Below are 25,178 nucleotides of genomic sequence, written 5' to 3'. Positions count from 1 at the left end.
TTTTAATGCCACAGAAAGGAAACGTAATAATGAATTGTAGGCATGTGCACATCTGGAATGTGTAATACATTTTTAATATATAATTATAAATAGCTCCTATCTACAGCTATCTACAAAAAGTTCTGTGACTTACACAGTTGATTAAGTTCCCTGACAGAGTCCCTTTACAGGGACTCATCTCATTGCCATTACCATACAAAAGGGGTTGCAGTTTTCCTTTCCCTTCCTTTCAAAAAGGCTTCGGTGGGCCGACCTGAAAGCTGAACTTCTACATTTATAAACTTTTCTTCTGTAGTAATGTATTCACTATTTTTAAAAACCGATCTTGATTAATTATGTGACGTTATCTCAACAATTTTACCAGCATCTGATGTTATCTCTGATAACCTTTACTTAATAGAAAACAGTGGCTAGAATATTTGTCGTCAAAACATCGAGCAGCCAATTTTATTTCATATTGTTGTTATATAAAGAAACTTCCCAAAAGAGAACAGAAGAAAAATTCTATAGGTTCCAGGATAACATCTACAACTTGAAAAACCCTAATCCCATTTCAATGCTCTACTATCCTGTTTTAACTTAGGAATTTGGCTTTTTTAAAAGCAAGAACTTTTATTTTATTTCATCTTTTTCTTCCTTCCAGCATCTAGTGGAAGATACTCAATACACATTTGTTGAACTGACTCTTAGCTGCATAATTTCATCATTACAGTGACATGCAGAGTAAATTCAACAATACTGATGTTGGAGTTCCCGTCCTGGTGCAGTGGTTAACGAATCCGACCAGGAACCATGAGGTTGCGGGTTCGATCCCTGCCCTTGCTCAGCGGGTTAAGGATCCAGCGTTGCCGTGAGCTGTGGTGTGGGTGGCAGACACGTCTTGGATCCCGAGTTGCTGTGGCTCTGGCGTAGGCGGGCAGCTACAGCTCCGAATGGACCCCTAGCCTGGGAACCTCCACATGCCGAGGGAGCGACTCAAGAAAAGGCAAAAAGACAAAAAAAAAAAAAAAAAAAAAAAAACTGATGTCAGTGTAACAGAAGCCACTTATAAGTTGCATATGTAAACAAACTGATTAGAAATACAACATGTACAAACAGTATACAGTAAGAACGGATTAGAGTCTTTTTTGATATAAGAAACAATCTAGCTTAGAATGGAACATTATCAATCTTGTTAAGGCCAAGTTCCAGTGGAATTACCAAAAATTTTAACATTTAAATTTTTAACAATTATTAGGTTAACTAATGGAGACTTTTAAAATATAATTTAGAACAGCAGTAACTAATAATTCCAGACAGCTAAGAGATAAATTGGCACCCTGTACTTTGGTACCAGATCTTTCCGATTCAAATGCTGCTTTGGGCAAAATATTTAACTTCTCTTTGACTTGGTTTTTTCAATCTGTAAAAAGGGGTTAATAATACATACTTTATTGTAAACTTGAAGCTTAATTGAGATAATATAGAATACCTCTATGTAAAACACATTCAAAAATGGTTGCTATTATTTACATTTTATTTATTAACCTTCATTTTTTTTTGAGGTTTAACTTACGGTCACTAATAATAAGTGGTTCTTATTGCTATTAAAAGAATATCAATTAAGAAGGATCTATACATTAATCCATTCAAACAGGTCTTTTCATAAAGGTGGATCCATATCAAAATGAATAAGTTTTTGTTACATTTACCACATGGTCAGAGGTTGGCCCTTTGGTATTATCTAAAAAAGATGTAGCTGGCTCATCTTCTAACTCTCAAAATTACTTTCCTTGGGAATATGTTTTTTAAAAGCCCTGATTTTTCAGACAAGAAGAAACTAATGACTAAAACTTGCAACTTTAAAACTTACACATATTAAAGAATGGATATATGTAAATATTTTCTTTAAGCCCTTAGCCACAGAAGCAACTTAACAGATTTTGCACTGAAAAGTAACATCTAGCAAATAATTCTCCATGAGTGGAAAAAAATTCATCTGGATAATAAAAACCCACCTGGGAAGCGTTGTTCCTTTGACATTATTGTCTCTAAAATTCTTCTCATATTGGGGTAGTTCAACAAATTCTATCAACCACTGAAGTGTGTCCTCAAGGGTCCAATTATGAACTGGGAAAGAGAAAAAGAGAAGGAATATTTTAAACATACCTGCTTTCACAATTTATACAAATTATATATTTATACACACACACATGTATATAATTACTATAACTTCAGGGGAAATAAAGATGTTAGATTGAATTTTCAATTCAATTCAATCAACAATAAGTACTAAAATGCTATTTAGCATTTTATTAGAATGGAGACATACCTCCTACCCTTTTAAGAGCTTACAATCTAGAACAGAGAAGACAGACACATAAAAGAAAAAAGAACAAAATATTAGCACAGTTAATTCTAAAATAAGCATCTATGCAAAGTTTGAACGGGATGAAATAATCCATTGTTTCCTTGGTTGCAGAAAACTTACCAGATATATATGTATTCAGTCTTTCTTTCACTTAGTCATCCATCCATCCATATCATGCAATAAACCTTCTGAGCATTGGGTGCCATTCTAAGCACTGTGACTATGTCAGTAGACAGATGGATAAAATCCTTACCCTCATACAACAAACTCTTCTGGGAGTAGGGAGAGGCAATTAATAAACAGAGGGAGAAAAGGGGGGGTGGGGATTACCAACAGTGATCAGCTATTTAGAAAGAAAAGAAGATGTCAAGGTAAGTCTCTCTGAGGAGCTATTACTTGAGCTGAGTCCTACAAACTGCAAGGAGCCAACACTAAGATGACCTAGGGGAAAATAATCCAGAGGGGGAAAGCTGGTGTAAAAACCCTAAGATGAGGAATGAACGAGCTGTGTTTGAGAGACAGAAAGAAAGTAGACCAAGGGGTCAGACCAAAGAAGACTCAAAAATTCTGGATAGTTTTCTAATTTCAATAAGAAGGAGGGGTAAATAATCTATATTTTTAGAATATCACTCTCCAATGTGAAGAATGAATTGTGGGAGACAAGACTATTATCAAAGAGAAATAAGAAGACCATTCATTCTTTAACTGTCTATACAAAAGGGGTTACTGCCCAGGAGCAAGATGCTAGCAGAAGTTATAGTGACAGGTGGTGAGACTCAGGACAAATTCTGGGGAAAATGCTGTTAGATGTTCTGATGAAATGGATGGGGCTGGTAGCTAAAGGAAAGCCAAAAACAAACAAACAAACAAAAACAGAGAGCGGGGCTACTAACTGAGCTAGGAAAGAATGAGGAGGAACAGACTGGGGAGACAAGTACAGGCAGGTGATAGAGGCTGAGAGTTCTGATCTTAGAGATGTTCGGTTTAAAGTATGTATTAGGTATTTCAATGCAAATATACAGTAGCAGTCAGATAGATAAGTCTTGAGCTTAGGGAGGAGTGAGGTTAGGAATAGAGACTATATGGTCTTTAAACTGAATGAGTGGCCCAGAAGGGGTGAAGATAGCTATTCATAGATTGTAAATCATGAAGAAAAGGACAGCTAAAATCTCTTTCCTCAACACTTATTTTGAATTTAGCCCTTTATATGCATTTTTTCCTTTAAGCCTAAACAAACAAACAAACAAACAACCCCAGTAACTTATGCGGCACTAACATGATTATCTCCATTTTGAAGATAAGAAACTGAGAAGTTAATGGGACCTGGATAGTCAAGAGCGGGACTGGATCTGGCCAGGCCAATTAACCCAGGACCCGATTCTATGCTACTCTGAGAGCAACAATATTAAATAACAGCAGAGATAGAAGCAAGCAGTTAAACACTGGAGGAAATTCAAATAGTCCTGCTCGAAGAATATGAACAACAATGATGAGTTTATCCAAAAGAAAGAATGCAAGTGTGTTTGAAAAAAGAAGAGCTCCATTCTGGCTGCATTTAATTTGAGGATCTGGAAAAACAAAGTGCTTATAGATCACAGAAAAGGCCGGAGGACAGTGAAGAAAACAAGTGAACAATAAAAGCAGATCTGGGATCCCTCTGTGATAAATCCGAGATGAGATCTTTCTGATAAACTATAGAAAATTAAGAATTCACTTTTGCAAGCAAAGCTAGGTTTTTACAATCTGCCTTTTTCATTAACTGTTCTTTAGAGGAAACGCTTAAACAAACCATAAACACAAAATTAATAAAAATTAAGTTTTAAATTATATACCATAAGTGATAATTGTATACTAAGATAAAGCTTTGACTATTTTTTTAATGAGCTCTCCTTCATGTGTTCCAATCATAAGTTTGGACATGTGCCTGAGGCTGCTGTAGCCATTTAGCCAAATAATTTAAGTTATTATCAGCCAAAGGTTCAGGCTCTGGGTGCTTTCCACTGAATTTAATACATGCAAAGTAGCCTTTTTACACTTGTGTTTATTCCTATTCAAGATGAACAGCATTGAGAATTGCCTTGTCTTGACTGCCAAGAAACCGACAGTGCAGCTGCAATTCGCACACCCACACAAAAACCTCAGCCAAGAAAACAGGATAAGATCCTCTCTGTCATTTCTATGGGCTGTTCAACTGATCAACAGCAAAAGTCCCTAATCTAAACACTCTGTACATCAAAATAGTCCCTCAGTTCCCAACGAGCCAAGATAGAAAAGAAGAAAAACCAAACCAAAGAGTATGTGTAAAGTTCCCAAATCCTGGTACTACTCTATCTAGCTAACAGAATATTACAGTGGTTCTAAAGTGAATGTTCTTTACAATGAATCTTTAAAACAACAAAATTCTAAGAGAGCACACAGTTTACTTTAGGGGAGAGGTTCATTTCCTCTTGTGCTGTTTGGTTTCTTTGGGGATGCCTAGTAAATATCTTCACTTCCCTTAACCAGGACCTGCATTTTATATTAGCTTTTTCTGCTCCAAATACAACAGTCATCTTTCAATTCTTAAGAGAGATAATACGATGTCCTTCCTCAGGGCCTTTGCACATGTTGTTTCTGCTTTTTTTCCCTCTATCTCTGACTTATCTTTGCCTAATTACCTTACTGAGCCTTCCTATCAGTTAAAACTTTAATTCCTTAGGGGAGGCTTCTCAAATATTGCTATACAATCATACATCACTCTGTACTTTTAGGCATAGCATTTAACATTATAATTATTTATTTGTAAGATTATTGTTTCAACATCTCTTTATACCACTAAAGTATAAGTTTCTTGTTCACCGTTCTATCCCTAGCACTTGGCACATAAACAGTGCTCAACAAATTATCTGTTGGATCCTCCTGAATAAGAGTAGAACATGTTTAATTGACAAGTATTATAAAAATCTATTTTCGCACTTTAGAAAGAAGACCTAAAGAAAGAGAAATACGAATTTGTCTGTATAAGAAGCTTTTGATGGTATAAGAGTCATTTAAGAATTATCCATAAATCAACTATACTTCAATTAATAACAAATTAAAAGATAGAATTATCCAGTTTCTTATTACCCACCTCTCACTGTTTATTTGCACGTGCTGTTGCTAAATGGCATTTCTACCAGAAGGCAAGCAGAGAAGGATACGGTATTCCTTAAAAATTTATATATATATTTTTTTAATCTATCTGCAAAGCTACAGAAATGTCAGTTTCTATATTGTTAACTTACATTGTCTCTGCTGGAAACTGTAGCCAATGCTATAGGTTGGTGTGTCTGAGTGATTTTTGGCAACTTATTCCAAGACCAAAAGAAAGAACTCTGGAAAGCAAATAGATGTGATTCTATTCCCAGCTGTGCCACTAACTCACTGTGATATTACAGCCAGGCTATTTAACTGTGACTCAGCTTCTCAAGACACAAAATAATGAAACTGAGCTGCTCCATGTTTAAAATTCATTCAAATTCTATTTTTATGATTCCATTCTAATAAACAAGAGATGGTGTTTAAGATATTGCTAAACTGTTAACCCAGAACAGTAGATTACCGAATACTGAGAGGGAAAAATTAGCTCTAAGAACTTGCGGAAAGGCAACAAAAACTGCTCCTAACATTTACTATGTGTTTATTAAATGCCAGGATATTTACAAAACTTATTTCAAACAACCACTGCAACCACCCTCAAGTATATACTCTCACATCATATTGAACCTATAACTTTCTTGAAGTTCTTAATTAGATGAAACAGATTTCTAAATGGTCAAACCAGGTATCAGACCAAGTCCATTGCTAGAGCTGTTAACTCCTGTACGATAACACCGCCTCTTCAGAGTTAGATAAGTGGTGCTAAATACCAAATTAGGTACCACAAGTAGACAGTTTATGCTCCATACCTACAGCCATTTACGCAGTTTTCTGACTCTGCCCTCCTCCCTTCTTTGCAGGGCTTGCTCTTCCTTCGCCTTTAGGACTCAGATCAGGACCCCACTCCTCCCTGAAGTTCTGCCTACCCATCCCTCTCCAGAGTACAGTTGGCCCTCGTTGTGCCCCCTGATTACATGTATATGTGTCTTCCGTAGGCTTTATCACATACTCTAATCTAATACTCCATGCCTGTAATCCTCTGGGTGATGAGTTCCTTTTACTGAACACAGTGATTATTCCCACCATAATGCCACATTCCTTTGATACACGATTTTACATTTTTCTATACACTTTCACATACATTCTCATTTAACACCCCCCTAACCACATTTGAGAGACAGCTGTTATCTCTACCACTTATACAGAGAACCTGGCCAAGAGAGGCCATTAATTACATTCATGGAGTTACACCGTTTAATCTTCTGACTGCAAGTTCACTGCCGATATAGGTGACTCCTGATTTAAAACAAGAGCTCACTATTTAAAACTCAAAACACATCTTCTCTTAGAAGCCAAACTTCCGGACATATAGTACTAGTAGTAATTCAAGAGTTAAACATTACATATGAGCAGTCAGCCATGGGTAACTGCATTAATGCATTCAGGATTCCATTAAAGACTTTCAAGGCAGCATTGTGGCTTACTGAAGGCCTGGAGGCAGTAACACAGTAGCCCAGTGGAGCTATGCCAGTTCTCCATTGAGAGGGTGACTCCTAGGACTTGAAAAGGGGGTTCGAACAGCCTGAAGGGTAAGATTTCAAATAATCAAGGGATTCAGAGCTGGAGCAAGGTTCTGGAGCAGAGAAAGTTGGGTGGGACAGGGGAGAGTGGGGACAGGATGGTGGCCAGAACCAAAGCTCCAGGAGGCGAAGGGCGTGGGGACACACATTTATGGACTTTTCACAGTAACAGAGGCATGATGAGGGCTCTCCTTTCCAGTATCTCCCCCTGCTGCTATCAACAGGGCTCCTTCTGGAAGAAGAAGGGAGGCTCCTGAGTCTATACCACAACAACTCTCCTTTCTCCCCTTCCTGCTTGCTACTGCCATCCTGTCACCAATTGTTTATAATAATTATTTGGGGTCAGTACTTTAAAAAGTTGAAAAATGGTACCTGGGCCTAAGGGGAGCCAGCTTTTAGACAGCAGTAGGAGCTGTAGTAATGCGGAGAATGAAGAGACAGAAAGGGCTAGAAATAGCCAGTAGCAGAGAGGTAAAACAAAACAAAACAAAACCGACTAGCATTCCTGTAGCTACCCAGCAAAAGCAGCATTTTAAAAAAGGTTCAGGAGTCATGTATAGGTAAGTCCTCAGTTGCAAAACCAGGTTGTAAGAAGAAACACTCCAACTACAAGTGACCTCTTCCTCCCCTGAATTTCGGTACCTCTTACTACTTCTCTTAAATGGCATTATCGCACATGCGGCCTCCTTCTGTAACTATTTGCCTAATTACATCTTACGTTCCTACCATACTGTAAACTTCCAGGAGCCCAGCATAAAGTTGCTATTTAAATATTAGCTGAATATATAACTGACTGTTTTCCTTCCTTAAAGACAAGAACCTGTTTTATTTTGTCTTTAATTGTGTCCACTTGCTATTCCACAATTGTGTGAAAAACAAACAATACTGTTTTCCTGCTATCACATTTCAAAGCAACATAGGAGAATCCCTGACTCAAAAACAGGATCACAGAGACTTACACCACAATGGAGGTTAGAAGGTACCAGTTAACAGCCATGTGCCTGACAGTGGGATGAAAAGAGAAACTGTGTGCATCCAGTCCATTTCTGCCCTAAGCCAGTGTGAGAGCCACAAACAGTGTGGAAGAGAAACGTCCAAAGATTAAAATATATGTATTTACTTGCTCATTTCATCTATAAAAGGCAATCTTATGAAACCACTGCACCCAGTGCACTTAGCCATATACTTGTATTAAGTTACAGGCCTAAAAATACAAAAGAGATTAGTGAAGTACCACCACCACGTAAAATTTTCATCTGTTATATTTAATGTAAGTACATGCTGTCCTAAAAACCATCAAAGATGATTTGTGAAATCACCTAAATAACGTGGAAAACACGAATTCCTAATTATAATGCATTAGTGTACATGTAACAGACACGTGAATATCGCAGTAGCTAACACTATCTGAGCACTTGGCAAGTTCCAGCAACTGTGGAATTATTTCATGAATCCTTTCAACAATCATATGAAGTAGGTTTTAGAAGTAATACAATAATCTTTTTTTTTTTTTTTTTTGCCTGTTTTTAGGGCCGCACCTGCAGCATATGGAGGTTCACAGGCTAGGGGTCTAACTGGAGCTACAGCTGCCAGCCTACACCACAGCCACAGCAATGCCAGATCCAAGCCATGTCTGCAACCTACACCACACCACTCACGGCATCCTTAACCCACTGAGCGAGGCCAGGGATCGAACCTGCAACCTCATGGTCCCTAGTTGTATTCGTTTCTGTTGAGCCATGACGGGAACTCCACTCCTATAATCTTGGTTTACAGATCAGGAAGCTGAAGCTCAGAGAGTATGAGTAACTTGTCTAAATTCACACGCCAAGAAAGTAGTGGAGATAAGATTCAAAACTATGCCTGTTGAGTTCAAAGCCCCAACTCTTCACCATTATGCTCCTTCCTCCTCCCCTCCTCTGCATGCTGAGAAAATTTCAAAATACAAATTCACAATCTGCTGTGTCATATCTTGGACACAACAGGTACACCATTTACATTTTACCCTGCATTTCATATCTTAACATCTCTCCTACTACTTTTTCTTTCTGTCTTTTTATGGCCACACCTGTAGCACATGGAAGTTCCTGGGCCAGGGGTCTAAACAAAGCTGCAGCTGCCAGCCTACATCATGGCCACAGCAACATCAGATCCGAGCCACATTTGCAACCTACGCCACAGCTGAGGCAACACCAGATCCTTACCCACGGAGGCAGGCCAGGTATTGAACCCGTATCCTCAAGGACAGACACAATGTCAAGCTCTTAACCAGCTGATCCACAATGGGAACTCCCTCTCCTACTACTTTTTAAAACCTGCTACATCCTAAATTTATGATTAAAATTTGTAACGGTAGTTCCTAATGTGTAGAAAGCAACTGGCATAATAGTTTCTTTTGGAAAACTCATGTATTTTAGAGAAATCAACTTCTGATATCATAATAGAATACTATATTACTATATTACTATAGCATATCGTATACTATATTACTATATTACTATAGCATATCGTATACTATATTACTATGTTACTATAGTATATCGTACATTATATTACTATATTACTATAGTAATATAGTATATATACTATAATACTGTATAGCTAAATACAGTACCATTAAATACACACTACTTTCCTTTAAAGTATGAAAATGCTTTTTTTTTTTCCATGCCCGCAGTATGTGGAAGTTCCCAGGTCAGAAATCGAACCTTTGCCACAGGAATGACCTGAGCCACAGCAGTGACAGCTGCAGATCCCTAACAGTAAGGCCACCAGGGAACGCTGAAAACATCTTTGTAAGTAACAAAAGGTGCGGTAAGGAAGTCAGGAAGGAGAAAGAATGAACACTATTAACAAAAGTAACTATGTTTACAGTTAGCCATATGAAATTGTTAGTGAAAGAAGTTCTACATTTTGAAGCTACTCTGATACACAAGCTAAAAACTATCTGTTGTTTGAAAAATATCTGGATTATTGCCATGTTTACACAAAGTGCTAATTTCTACAACGTAAGTGCACACCAATGTTCATGACGTTTCCAAATTCGTCTAAGACTTTCAAGTTACAAAAGCGTCAGAAGTTCTTACAGTGACAGACATAACTTATCATGGGAAAATACAATTAACCAAAGGTTTAACAGAGCAGGGCTTCCATGAAAAGCAACTTTCTTGAAGTGTGATATAAACATTAAAAAAAAAAAAACTTTTTAAAATATAAAAGATGAAAACAAGTGTAAAGTCTTCCACACTTCATCTTAATTCAGGCAGTTTATAGACCCTGGGGTGTCACTTCTGAGACTTTAGATGATCAGCTGCTCAGCACAGTCCAGAGAGGCTTATCTTTAGAACAGGGCCAGCATGTGAGCGCCTCGTCTGCATGGTGGTCAGCGAGACATGTGTCTGTAACATGGACTAAATTCCTGCAACATGCTATATTTGGACACCAAAAAGCCACACCCTGAACTTGGGAAGTCTAGATATTAGTAGCTGTATTAAAAAGGAATAAATATCACACTCTCTCTTGAGCACTTTACCTTTCATCATGTAAGAATTACATGCAAATTTTAGGCACCCTAGATAAATACTGGTAAATGTCTAAAGGTTCAGAACTCAAAAATTACCAGGGTGTTTGCTCTCTTCCCCAAAATGACCAGTGGTACAATGCACACTAAGGGGAGGCTTTAATTCCTTTCCTACTGTAAACTGCAGTCTTATCACTGAAACAGACTGTACTATCCACATGAAGATGATGAGGGATAACAAAGACTGATCTAAAAAACAGAAACTGGGGAAAAAAAGAAACTGGAGTAACACCGAGCCTCAAAACTGTATGACTGTTCTAAAGATTAACAAGATATATGTGGAAATAATTCTTAGGAACAGCAAAAGTACTCCACAAATATGTAATAAATAATATAGATAATATATACCACATGTATTATATCATAACATAATAAGTATCAGATCAGAAATTTTTATAATTAAGGAAATTCAAGGAATTTGCTTTCTTTATAAATGATTTAGTAAGATCACTGACGGGCTCAACAGTCCCAATATTTATAAGGGAACTAAATATTTAATTGAGTTTTCCTAAATATCTCCTTATGGTATCACTGAATATATCACCTTAGGGACTAAGTGGCCAAATCTGGCTATGCATCTTCCACTCATATTCAGCCCTCAATCTTTTTTTTTTTTTTTGGAACACTGAACTGAGAACACAAAAAGTATTTCACATCAAACGAAGATAAGTGCTTTAAGGGCACACAAATCTCTTTTTCATTGCTATATTCCCAACATGTTATACAAGGCCAAAAATACGCAGGCACTAAACAAATGTGGAATGGCAGATGTTTCTTAGGAACTCAATTAATACTTGCTGGATGAGTGAATAAATAACAAAAGGATTTATTAACCAAGGCTGCCAGGAAAATGTCACCTTTGCATTCACTCTAAAAAGAGTGGCATTTCTAGATAATGCAACAAATTTTTCAAAAGTATGGCTAAGCTTCATAAAAAGAAAAGGGTGCTACTTTTCAAAGAATATGTTTAACAATGACAATTCTAAATTATAGCTTTATAAATGCTTGCTTAATTTTCTATTAAGATTTCAAAAATGCTCAATTTTTTTTCTCTTGGAATTTGAAAGTTTATTCAAAAGATTTTCTGTACAGGTGACTTGGGATTCTTTAATCAACAAGTATTTACTGAGTGCACAGTGGTTACTAGGCACTAGATAAAATAAATGTACAGTAATCAGAGTCAAGAAATTATTACCAGGACTAGCAGAAAGTTCAATGTAAGAAAATGTATTGATAGGCGTTCCCCTGTGGCGCAGCGGGTTAAGGATCTAGCCTTGTCCCTACAGTGGCTAGGTTGCTGCTGCAGTGCAGGTTTGACCCCTGACCCGAGAACTTCCACATGCCTCAGGTGAGGCAAAAAGAAAAAAGAAAATGTACTGACTTTCAGAGGGAGTTCAACAAAAAATGAACACAAAGCCTGGTTAATAAACACCCTGGATTTTTTTTTTTAAGGGTATTAAATCAAAGGCCAGCTAAACATTGAGCTTTCAATTTTTCCGCTTGTGAAATTGAAAATTTCAATTTCACAGCTTGTTGGCACACATCTCCAGGTAAGAAGAGACACTACATGCAAAACCTATTAACCCTTATTTCTTCTAGAATAGAAACAATCACCAATTCCAATAGTAAAAGCACTTTCGAGATAATTCTACTCAGGACATATGTTCAATCTGTAACTACATGTGACTTCTTCTAATGCATTTAGCATTTAAAACTCTAATAGTTCACAAATACTAACAGACGCATTTACTTGGTATACAGCATTTTCCAACTTAGGCTTCACCTACTACATAGAGGAGTGGTTTAACTCATTATTACAAATGCCAAAACAACTTTTAGGAAAGGTTCCCTTGTTTTTTGAGCTCTACAAACACAGTGATTAAAACAATAAAATACTGAATAGCCTCCCTATTCAGAGGGGATTTTTGTCAACAGCTAGAGTGACGTGAGGAAGGAAATATGAAAATAATGTACTTCAATAAAAAAAATAAATTCCTAAAGATGGACTCAACACAATGTTGCCATAGAGTGCTCAGCTCACTTGACTTCTCTCCAAAGTTCCTTTTTTTATTCTCAAATTGCCCAACAGTAGCAAAGTTCCACATAGGACAAGATAGGCCAGTGGTGGGAAAGTCTACAAAATAAGGACAATGGGAACACTAGGGTGGTGGCTCTGTGAAGGCAGAGGTCCCAAAAAGGCGGGCTCCTGAGTGAGGTGGGAGCACAACGGTGTCAAGTGGCTAAATGTGCACAGCAGGACTGTGCAAATTAGAAAATATACTGAAGTAACAGAGTGAAGGTTTTCTTAAGGTCAGTGAAAGGAGACACAAATAGTGAAAGAAGTTAGGCTCATATTAACCCAGTCGTGTTAGACTGGTATCCATGTGAACTGGTGTCAGGTGTCACGGAGAAATTGTGATTTTCAATATACAGAGAGAAGTAAACATAGGCACGTGTGTTTCTTAACTCTGTCCATTGAGATGGCCTGGAAACTATACCTCAGTGGCAATGAGAACACCTAGTATGCAAATCTTGGTTTCTAAATACCACCTTAACTAAAAGGAACCAGCACTCCTTGGATAAATGGTTGTTTCCAGGGCTGAGAAATAACAAAATAAGCCTGGAACATTGTTTTGTACCAGAATTAAGGAAGGCTCAAAAAATGATGGAGACATATATATAAAAAAACATAAAAGCCAACGTGAAAGGCTTCCCGCTAGCCATATTTGGGGACAAATCAAACATGAAAATAATGACAGTAACAAACCCACTGAATAAAATTAGAACCCATGAGTCCATGCTGATATAAATGAATAAACACAGAAGATCAATCTTTAGAAGAGTCATAAGATTTGGGGATTCACCATTTCTCCAATTTCTAGGACAATTTTCAAAGGACAAAATATTGATAAATACACTCTGTTTGAATTTCTTCCTTACAGTAGGATGCAACTTATAAATGGAAGGAATGATGGCATTGGAAAAATTACAATTTGCCCACCCTCAGAAATAACAATTAATTTAGACAAGAAATCGCCATGAAGGCTAAAACTAGTGGGTGAAAGAGATATGTGGAATAGGATTTTATAGGCTTCAACTTTCTCTCCTCAAAAAAATATCAATTCCATTGGGGGGGTAACTTGACAGTTAGAGAAATGGGGCAGACACTACCTTAATCAAGTGACCAAAGGTGACACTACACAAGGCAAACAGAAACCCGTGCCACTAAAAAGAAGGTGACGAAAAGAATCATTTCTGTGACAGTCCAGCCCCAAATAACCTAACCTAATCCTGTCAAAACATCAAACGCATCCTGATTTAAAGACAATCTATAAAATGACACTTTTGAAAATCACTGGCCAAAGACATGCATGTCCACAAAATACTATGGAATTATTCTAAATTAAAGCAGACTACAAAGCCGGTATAATGGATACTCTTGGATCCTTTGGCTATAAAGGTCATTATTCAGACAAACGGTAAAACTGGAATGAGAGTCTCTGGACAAAGGAGCTCTAAGAGTTCTTCCGTTCTGGTCCTGCAACTTTTCACTAAATTTGAAATCGCTTTCAGTTAAGAAATTTAAAATTGTATTAATAATCTTTCTTTTTCAATTACGTAGGTAGAAAGTTCTAATAACTGCTAACAGCTTTATTAGTTTGCAGTTGGTGTTTTTCTTCAAGAAATTACGGTAATCTTTTAACACTAACTGATAAAAGCAAACACTAGGCCCTTATTACCTGTCAGACATTGTGCTAAGCTCTCTCTCTTAACTTCTTTAATCCTCAACACATTCCTCTAAGGTGGGTACTACCTACATTTTACAAATAAGGAAAGTTAAGTACAGCAAGATTAAGGTACTTGTCCAAGGGAACCGTATAGTAATAGTTATATACAAAGACCTGAAACCAGGCAATCAAGCTCCACACTTGCCTTAGGATTCTGTCTCTCCAGGAAAGGAGAGCAGTACCTGGGAGATTCTCAAGACATTAGCATCTAAAACATGACAGACCTCAGTGATTACGGAGCCTCCAAATCCATAAAAAAGTTTACTTGCTGTAATATTCGCTTAGCACCAGGCTGAAAAGATGTAAGATCCTAAATTCATAATATTGGAAAGCTTCTGGTATGTACTTGTGATGTTTATTTAGCAAAAAACTGATAAACTACTACAAAAATATTTATGATACATTTGAAAACTAGACTTTAAAGAAGACCAGTTCTCTTGATTTTGGTTGCATTCAGGAACAATTTGAAATTTAAGTAGTCTTTTTTAGAAACATGATGATTACACTGGTTCAAAACACTAAAACATTTAAACCTTACTATTTTTCTACTATACAAGGAGAGCTGGAATTAGTTTCTTTCTTCTTCTTCTTCTTTTTTTTTTTTTGCCTTTTCTAATTGTCTATTCAGTAATTCCCAGCTGTATTTCTTTATTCTCTTGCAACTGACTTATTTCTCAGATCTGGAAATGCTTTCCTCTTTTAACTTTTTTTTTTCAGGCCCCAGATTTGTCAATGGGGAAGAAAGTAATTCTTCTCACTTTGGTGAAAAAGCGTTGGAGACAAACCAACAAGTGATTACCAAATAATTAAATTCGGAGTTCTTAAATTATAAACTGCCCTTGCATAATTGATATTCTATGCAAACAGAACACTTTATTATCTAGGAAGTAATGATTATTCACTGTAATGAATGTGTTGACAAAGCATCACTCACAGAAGGGACCTCTAAGTACTGCATAACCAATTTACCCGAAGAACAAGTGAATTCTTACATTACATACTATTTGTAGTTTATACATGCCTCCAGTCTACACAAACACTACTAGTAAAAATGTCACACCAATTTGGTATATCAGATAATTATGCTCCTTGATTCCTATTGCTATAAAAAAGATAATCACAATGACATCAAATTAATTTAAAATATACTATTAAAATTTTTCACCAAAAAATAAGGAAAATGAAGACAGCACTGTAAACAAAACAAAATTTGCATTTCTTATAATAACCTCAAACTCAAAAAAGTACTGCTTTCCCTAAACTTGATAATAGCAAGATATTACCTATAACTACTTATAATTTAATAATTTTTTGTAATTTCATAAAGGCATATCTTCCTAGACAATTCTGTGGATACACTTATAAACTTTATACTCATTTACTCTCTAACGTTATATATGTTCTTTTTCTCGACTGAGAAGACCTCACTTGGCAAAAATTCTTCAGTAACTCAAATGATAGGAACTCTAGGACATCATAAGACTCAGCACTGCAAAAAACCTTCCACATTCTTAAGCTCTTTAGAGCAAAGCAGTCAGGAACAGTAGTTGATATTCTTAGATATCACTTAGAAGTGCAACACTATTTGCCTTTTGGGCGTGTTTAGGTCATGTGCCAAGAAACACATATTCTAAGTTTACACATATTTGGAGGGTGTCACTTTCTCAACATTTCCCAACTAACTCAGAATGGACAGCACCTGGTTTTGGCCATCTTAAATTCATGTCTCTGATCCTTCAACGATGCTTTTTAAAACACCTATGTTTCCTCTTGCACAGTATAGACATGTCTAGTGATCCTAGTCAGGCTTCACCTTGTCAAAGGAAAAAGAGCTGTGCGGGAGTTCCCTTGTGGCACAGTGGGTTAAATACCTGACAGTGTCACTGCAGCGGCTCGGGTACTGGCCTAGGTACTTCCATATGCCAAGTGTGTGGCCAATAAAATAAAATAAAATTAAAAAGAGCTGTGCAACAGTGAAAATCTGTAGTAGAAAGGAAGATATTTGGAAAGCATAGAGATGGAGCAAAATTTACTGATATAGTGTCCAGGGTTGAGAGTTACATAAGCTCATTTAATTAAAATATCAAAATGGGATATAATAAAGCATCTGTATTTGGGAAATAATACACTCTTATAAAATCAGAGGGAAACCCAAAAGAGGCCTATGAGAAACTCCGATTATAGTTCAAATGTTTTGGATTGAAAGTATCAAGAACATACCAAATTTTCTGAAAGAACAGGTGTATTTTACAGCCTGTGACCCATGCAGCCAGACCCCACTCATCTACTTCTAGACCCAGAATAAACTTTTAAGCTTTCCTTCCACCTACTGTTGTCAAAGTCTAGTTTCTCTTGCTCATCAATCTGTTGGAGCTGTTTGTCACTTAGGTACCCCCCTTTTCTCTCTGTCATCTTTCTCTCTCTTTTTTTTTTTTTGCTTTTTAGGGCTGCACCTGTGGCATATGGAGGTTAGGGGTCTAACTGGAGCTGCAGCTGCCAGCCTACCCCACAGCCACAGCAACACGGGATCTGAGCCACGTCTGTGACCTACACCACAGCTTGTGGCAACACTGCACCCTTAACCCACTGAGCAAGGCCAGGAATCAAACCTGCATCTTCAGTGGATCCTAGTCAAGTTTGTTAACTGCTGAGCCACGAAGGGAGCTCCCTCTCTGTCGTCTTCTGGGAAAAGACCCACGATTACTCGGGGAGAAGGGGTGAGAGAAGAAAATAATCATAGGACATACCCTGGAAGTCACATTGATGGGTCTATGGGATGGCCACATGACCTAAGCCGTTACTTCCTGAAAGTTTTCTAACTAGAATAAGGCAGGAAAGACTCCTATTTTTCTTTGGTCATGATCTTGGGAAAAGGTTAAGTCTAAACTGCTAGCAACCATAGAGTTATTAGCTTCTAGGAAATGCAGTAGGAGAAAACAAAATTAAAATCAAGAGAGAAATGGAGAAAGAAATACAGATAACCAGAGTGGATTAAGCCCCTGCCTATATACCTACACTTCCCTTGAGTTAAATAGTTTTTAATTAATACAGGTTGATTTTCTTCTGCATCAATTATTTCTCAACTGGGTCATTCCATTACTATGTAAACACAGTTAAAATCTTCCATCTTTAAAAAAAAAAAACAACACTTCCCTCCATCATACCTATCTTCAAGTGTCATAGTCCCACTTTTCTTCTTCCTTTGAAAGTCAACAATATTTGCTGCCCTCACTTCCTTAATCCACTCCAATCAGACTTTCATTTCCACCACTACAGTGCAAGTGCTTTGTCAAGACCATCAACAAGCTTAACCTACTTTGCCAACCCAAAGGTCAGGTCGCTGTCATGATTTTAGTTGAACTTCTGGAGCCTGTGACAGTAACTAAGCCCTTTTTAAAGACGTCTCCTTCATACACTTCAGCACCCCAGACTCTCCAGGTTCCCTTTATACCTCACTGGTCTTTTCTTCTCTTTCTTCTTTTCTGGATCCTTCTCTGCTTCATGACCTCTCAGCATTCAGTCCTTCACTTCTTTGCATCATGAGCTCCATGTTTCTCAACCTTTTTTTCCCCATTATTGGTCCCCCGAGTCTTTTTCGACTTTTTCCCCTTCACTGCCTCTATCTCCAAGAATTTTAACTGCAGTAAATAACACCTGGGTTCCATCTTTAATTCCTGTGCCCACCCCCATCAACTTCCTAAATCCAACCCAACAGCAAATCCTGGCAGCTATTCGTTTGAACTGTATCACAGATCAGACCTCTCTGCTCTCTGCCTCTCACCAGGTCACTGCAAGAGCCTCTGCAGGCCTTTCACTTCTACTCAGGCCCCGCTTCTCCAGAGTCTAATATCCACACAGTAACTACACAGTCCTTTCAAAAGAGAGACCACACATCACTACTCTTCTGAGAACTTGTAAATGGAGCAGCACTTGCAGCATGCTTACATCGTACTTAAAATAAACCCCAAACGCTTTGTGAGGCCTTGCAAGGTCTTACGGGATCTGGCCCCTGTTTATCTCACTGACTTTGTCTCCTACTACTCTCCCCATCCTTCAAGACCTGCTAGCCTTCGTACAGTCCCCTCGATAGTGTGGTCATTCCAGTCTCAGAGTCTTAGCCAGGATGATCTCCAAACCTGAAATATACTCAGACTTTCCTGTAACTCATTCTCTCTCACCACTCAGGTCTATAACCAAATATCACTCCTCTGGGAGTTCTTCCCTGAATACATTAAACAGCCCCCAACCTACCTGATCACTGCTACGTATCATCCTGCTTTACTTTTATCGTTACCACGTATCTGTTCCAGTAGTCCGCGAGTGTGTATATATCTACATCCACACATGCAAACTTGTTCAGTATCTGTCTTCCTAAAGAGCGATAACTTCATCAAGGCAGTGTATCTCTTTTGCTCAACACTCTATCCTCAAAACCCTGAATAATGCCAGTCTCCAGGAAGAACTAGATCAATTTTTGATGACTTAATGAATGAATAGAGCAAGTGAGTCTGACTTTTGTCACCTGCAATTAATAAAACCATTGATGATAGAGTATTCTTACAAAAAATTTCCCATTTCTTGAGGTTTCTGAGTCTCTCTTTATCTTCTGCCCCTAAAAAGATTTCCTAAAGCAGAGAAACTGCTCAAACTTTAAGCAAAGCTCTGTAGTAAAAAAGAAGACATAGTATACTGTAATTTTAAGCCAACCAACAAAGCATGATGAACAACCAGTTATGCAGAGGAATTTATTAAGCGTTTAGTTTGTGATCAATTCAGCCTCCAGTACTTAATATAGTGCAGGTTCCATTAGAAACTAGAGTGATTACTTTCGGGGGCATTCCTGAAATCCACTCCAAGAATCTAGACATAATCCTAAAGCATATACCCAGTAATTTAAAAGGTAACCTTCCCTTTTTCAAAAGCTTCCAATTACACATGTAAAAGAGAGTGCAGTCTAATGTCATGGTCAGATTCATGCAATTGAGCATGCTCGTGAAAAACAGATGAGAGAAATTTAACAACTGCCAAAGCAGATCAATCTTCAGCTATCTCACACTGCAATCTGAGATATGCTTACCTTTGCTAAGGTCACAGGCTCTGGATCAGTGGGTATGCAGCTAGCACACAGAAACCTATTATTATTCATTGTAGTAGAGTTGTAGCACTATCATTAAAATTCTGCCACAAAATATTTGATACTGGTCAAAACATGGAAAATAAGGATGTTAGAAATTCTACACTCTTACAATATATAATTCAGAAACCAAATCAACAAATAACCATATTTATAAGGTAAGAAATGTCTTGGGCCTCCCCTCTCTAATTACTCACCCTCCCATTTCCCCCTTTTCAAGCCCCCTCCACTCCCTTCCAGAAAGTTCAAGACATTGTTTTAAAAGAACCGTCACTCAAATTTTTCATGGGAAGCAAATTCTACGAAGGATCTGAAAATGGCTAGAGACAGTGCCATCTAGCAATGAAGAATTATTCTGTCAACCAGTGTCTTGCCTGTCTTAGCTTAAAGTCATTTTTTTATTAACCTAACCATATCTTTTCAATCCTTAAACCAACATAATTATCCATAAAGAAAATAAATACTGACATTTATTACACTAAGATGTAAGAAGGTGCAATCCCAACTCTTATGCACAATGGTAGTACTTTCTGAACAAAATCTTTGCAGAATTGAAAATTTTAAATATTCAACTTTTTAAAATGTCAGCAGAGTAGTTCCCTTTTTCTTTAAGAATAATCAGACGTACCAGTTCTTCAGAAAACCTTTTACTAGATCTTACTACCCATTTGTAACCACCATCGAATTTCCTCCATTTTCTTGCCTATGCCTTAAATAGGGGGTTACCCACTGTATCTATTTCATATCTTCTCACTCTCTTAAATCATTTTTATTGTGGTAAAATACACATAACATAAAATTTAAAATTTACCATCTTAACCATTTTTAAGTGTATAGTTCAACGGTATTAAGTATGCATACTGTTGTGTAACCATCACCACCATCCAACTCCAGAACTCTTTCTATCTTGTAAAACTGAATCTATACCCGTTAACCAGTAACTCATTTCCCTACCTCTACTCCACCCTCGTCCCTGCAACCACTTTTCTGTTTTCTGTTTCTATGATTCTGACTACACGAGGCATCTCATCTAAGTAGAATCATACTGTATTTGCCTTGCTGTGACTGGCTCATTTCACTTAGCACAAGGTCTTCAAGGTCCATCCATATTGAAATACATGTTAGAATTTCCTTACTTTTTAAGGCTGAATAATATTCCAGTGTACACTACATTTTGTTTATTCATTTATCTGTTGATGAGCATTTATTTAAGCTGACTCAACTTAAATCTTAGTTTTTATTTTATTTTTTTGGTTTTTGTTGTTTGTATTTTTAGGGCCACAATCATGGCATATGGAGGTTCCCAGGCTAGGGGTCGAATTGGAGCTGTAGCCGCTGACGTCTGCAAGCTACACCACAGCTCACAGCAATGCCGGATCCTTAACCCACTGAGTTAGGCCAGGAATGGAACCTGCATCCTCATGGATGCTCATCAGATTCATTTCCGCTGAGCCATGACAGGAGCTCCATTTTTCTTTTGTTTTGTTTTAAACTTAAATCTTTTTTTAAGATTTATTTTGTGTGGATATGGGAGTCAGTTCACCATACCAATGCTTAAACTGATTTCTTGTACATTAATGATTTTCTTCTTGCCATATCTAATGGCCTTTTTCTAATACATCATATTACTCCATATCAGCACTACTGGCCACTTGTCATCTCTCCTCCCTCTGTTCCTCAGTGAGAGTAAGAAAGAGAGAGAGAGGTTGAAAGAGAGGAAATTACTTACAAAGATTCATATAATATAAAGAGCATAAAACATGAAGGATGTGAATGAACCAGAGAAATAAAATGAAACTAAGAGCATGCACCAAAAAAACCAAAACAAAACGAAACAAAAGAACCTTAATAACAGCTACAAAAAGCAAAGAAGGGAAACAAAATCAGTGACAGGGTTCACGAGATATGCACAAATCATCAACTCAGGAGTAAACTATTCTTATTACACAGACCTAAAAAAAAAACCCCATTCTTCAGGAGGGCTCTCAGCAGGTACTCTGCAATGTGGTGTGCTATGCCTGCAACTACACAACCATCCGTCACTTCCTGAAAACCCTCCCCTATAGACTTTCAAGAAACTGTACCTTCCTGACTCACCTCCCACGTCTTTGATGGCTGCTATTGACTTCAGTAGCTAATCCTTTGCTTTGGTCTTATTCGCATTATGCCCCAGGGACTATTCTCTTTCCTTTTCTTAGTGAGCTCTTAACTCTTAGGACTCTAACTAGGAAGTGAATCATAACTCCCTATCACTAATTGTTTTAGAACAGAGCCCTTAAGTAGCATAAGTTCCTAGTGATAAACACCTGTTTTATACTTTTTTTAGCTGATTACATGGTCAGGAAAGACAACTGATGATGGAAGTAAAAAAAATTCCCTTCAGTGCAACTTACATTTGCTGTTTTCTTTTGTCAGACGGATCTAGACTCTTAATTTTAAACTAATAACTTAAGTAAGCAGCTGATTTTAAACACCCTGAAAAGTATCTAAATGACCCACCAACTTCAACACCTTGGAAGAAATCACACCGATGCAAAGAGAAATAGAAGACTCGCTAAATGTTAGAAGAATGCTTATTAAGGACCTTTTAATGCTTAATCCTTGAAGAGCGCCTTAGCTAGATAAGAAGGCTACAAAATGAAGATTATTTGTAGTTAGTACTCTATCTGAATAAAGTAACTATCCACAGAGTGAAAAGATTTTTAAGTATAAAGACATATATACAATGGCATGTGATTTATTTTTTATCATACATTCCCTCTGAGACATATTTATATATGTAATATAACATACAAGTATATACACTTGTTCCAGAATTATAGAAATGTTTAGAATTTTATAAATAAGTCATGTTCATATTCAAATTGAAATGGATATCTAGAATATCTTTGAAATCTTTATTTTCACTGTATTATTGAAAATCTTTTATTTTCATTGTATTTCATTGTATTTTCATTGCTTCTAAACTGCTAAGTAATATTCAATGGAATTAAAAAAAAAAAAAAAACCCAAGGACGCATACGACTTATTTGAAAGATTTCTGTAAAACTGACCGCCTTTAAAAAGGAAAATACTATTATCAATGAACAAGTTCCTCATCCAAAAGAGCAGAAACAAAGTATTTGTTCCACCTAAAGTAGAATTTGACATAGTGAATCGCCTGCAATAACATATATTTTAATAACCAGAACTTGAACCAGAGCCTCTCCTACCCAACCCCTGCCCAAACCAAGGATGAGTAACGCAAACTTTAACACACACATATGGAACCGACTCCTGGTTGGTGGGCTAAGGGGGGAAAGAACAGTAAGATGGCTCAGGAAAGCCTCCTGTTTTCTAGATAGTCCAAACAGTGAAAAGTGGACAGCCCTCATTTTTACCTTCTGCAGAAGGTTCTGTTACTGTACTCCAAACTTGAGGTATCCCTTGAGGCTGTGAACATAGCAGAGGAGAAATGTAGAATAATTCAGGTGTACAGAAAACCATAATAAGGCAAATTCACAATCAATTTTAGAATAGTACTTCCTTAAATTATAAGAAAAGCTTCACCATATGACTAATCCATAAAAGTTTCTTATTTGAGGAAAAAAATGAAGCTCACAATATATCTAACTCATGTGTTCACACAGAATAGAGACTGTCAAGTTTTCTAGAGCCGAAAGTACAGAGAGATGTAATAGGTAGCTGATCCCTGCATCCTACTCTCAGATGTGGTCTGTATTTCACAACAAAACCAAGAAAGAACTATACAGGAAGACAGCTGTCTCAAAGTCAAGTATCTTCCACAGATGAAAAAGGCATAATTAATCTTAGCAAATCAGTACATGCCGTGACCCTAAGTCTCCAAGAGTCAAGTATCCTGAAGTAAAAGAAGAGTGCCAACAATAAAAGAGAGAAAAGAAGACAACTACTACAATAAAAACCAAAACAGTTAGCCCTGATGAAGAGAGCTGACATTGAGGGAACAGAGAGACCAAAATACTTTCACAGGATGAGATTAAGAAAGATTAGCAATTTACTGTGAGTGCCCTAAAGTGACTTGGATTATTACATAATAAAAAGAAAACTGTATTATTATTATTAAAGAACGCACTTATACAAAGTATAAAAATCAATTCTGATCGATACAAAAGAGTGTTCTGCAAATTGATCAAGTAATTTAAAATTGATCAAGGAATATTTATGCCATTCTTACAGAAAAAACCCATGTTAATATTTAAAAGTTGGTTGATAGAATAAAATAATACATTTGTGTCACCTATTCTCAACAAAATAGAAACTCTGACTGCAAAAGACTTTTGTTAGCCATGCAAATAATGACATTTGTAATTATGAAACTAGACTCTACCTCAAAAACAGGTCTTCTCTCGTCTAAACTACTTTCTGTGGACAATGAAAACCTAGTACCTAGAGTTCCCATCGTGGCGCAGTGGTTAACGAATCCGACTAGAAACCGTGAGGTTGCGAGTTCCGTCCCTGCCCTTGCTCAGTGGGTTGACGATCCGGCGTTGCCGTGAGCTGTGTGTAGGCTGCAGATGCGGCTCGGATCCCGCGTTGCTGTGGCTCTGGCGTAGGCTGGCAGCTACAGCTCCGATTGGACCCCTAGCCTGGGAACCTCCATATGCCGCGGGAGCGGCCCTGGAAAAAGGCAAAAAAGACAAAAAAAAAAAAAAAAAGAAAACCTAGTACCTCTATAGATGGCTCACAACAACTTCTCCTAGAACTAAAAGTAATGTATAATGGTTGAAAAGTGTTTAAAAAAAAAAAAACAAACCCACCCTGAGTTAATAAAACAGCACAAGCATCTGAAGCACATTAAGCCTTTTGTTTTTAACATAATTACAAATATCCGAAAGCTATTAATTCAGCACACTGCCTCCCAGTGGAGGGGTAACAAAAGATGAAAAGTAAGTGTCCCGGAGCTCCCATCGTGGCTCAGCAGAAATGAATCTGTCTAGTATCCATGAGGACGCAGGTTCGATCCCTGGCCTCACTCAGTGGGTTAAGGATCAGGCGTTGCCATGAGCTGTGGTGTAGGCCAGCGGCTACAGCTCCAATTCAACCCCTAGTCTGGGAACTTCCACATGCTGAGGGTGTGGCCCTAAAAAGACAAAAAAAAGGAAAAGAAAAGTAAGTGTCCCTTTAAATGCCACTAATAACTCCTCTGGCCTTACCTGACTCCTGTAGGCAGACCAACATACTTCTTTTTCTCTTGTCCCACAATGCCTTTGACTATCTCAATTACAGATAGTCCCGTATTGTTTAATACCTGTCAACAGACCTTTCTCCAAGAACAGACCGTAGGCAGGTGGAGGACAGAAAACATATTCTCCATCTGTGTATATTCAGTATCTGTGTATTTTCATTCTTCCCATTCAAATCCACATTACGTTAAATTCAAAGCTGGTATTCTTGCCTACAGTGAAATCATCCCCTTATAACTCTTCCATATTATATGGCTTTCTAAAACAAGAAGCTGTAGGAGTTCCCTTGTGGTGTAGCAGGTTAAGGATCTGGTGTTGTCATCCCAGTGGCTTTGGTTACTGCTGTAGAAAGGATTCAGTCCCTGGCCAGGGAACTTCCACATGCTGTGGGCATGGCCAAACCAAACAAACAAAAGAAAAACAAA

At 37.5% G+C, this 25,178-nt stretch overlaps 1 protein-coding gene and 1 long non-coding RNA gene across 3 annotated transcripts in view; both read right to left on the bottom strand.

Moving 5' to 3' along the window:
* Nucleotides 1-25,178, bottom strand: part of STIM2 (stromal interaction molecule 2) — a 153,066-nt gene that overhangs the window by 27,642 nt on the left and 100,246 nt on the right. For both annotated transcript variants that reach the window (NM_001435944.1, NM_001435945.1), the window contains 1 exon segment: nt 1,998-2,109. In NM_001435944.1, coding sequence (NP_001422873.1) covers nt 1,998-2,109 — 112 coding nt within the window.
* On the bottom strand, nt 11,321-24,031 carry LOC146400364 (uncharacterized). The gene is made up of 2 exons (XR_014812273.1): nt 18,760-24,031; nt 11,321-17,042 (listed from the first exon to the last, which is right to left on the bottom strand). It is a non-coding gene; the product is annotated as an uncharacterized LOC146400364 (long non-coding RNA).

This window comes from Sus scrofa, chromosome 8, assembly GCF_054392235.1.
Source record: "Sus scrofa isolate SSC_HxYL_T2T_F1_AM1 chromosome 8, Sscrofa_HxYL_maternal_Yorkshire_Landrace_v2.0, whole genome shotgun sequence".
Classification (NCBI taxonomy): domain Eukaryota; kingdom Metazoa; phylum Chordata; class Mammalia; order Artiodactyla; family Suidae; genus Sus; species Sus scrofa.
Note: the sequence above shows the minus strand (reverse complement) of the source record. Positions and strands in the feature narration are given on the sequence as shown.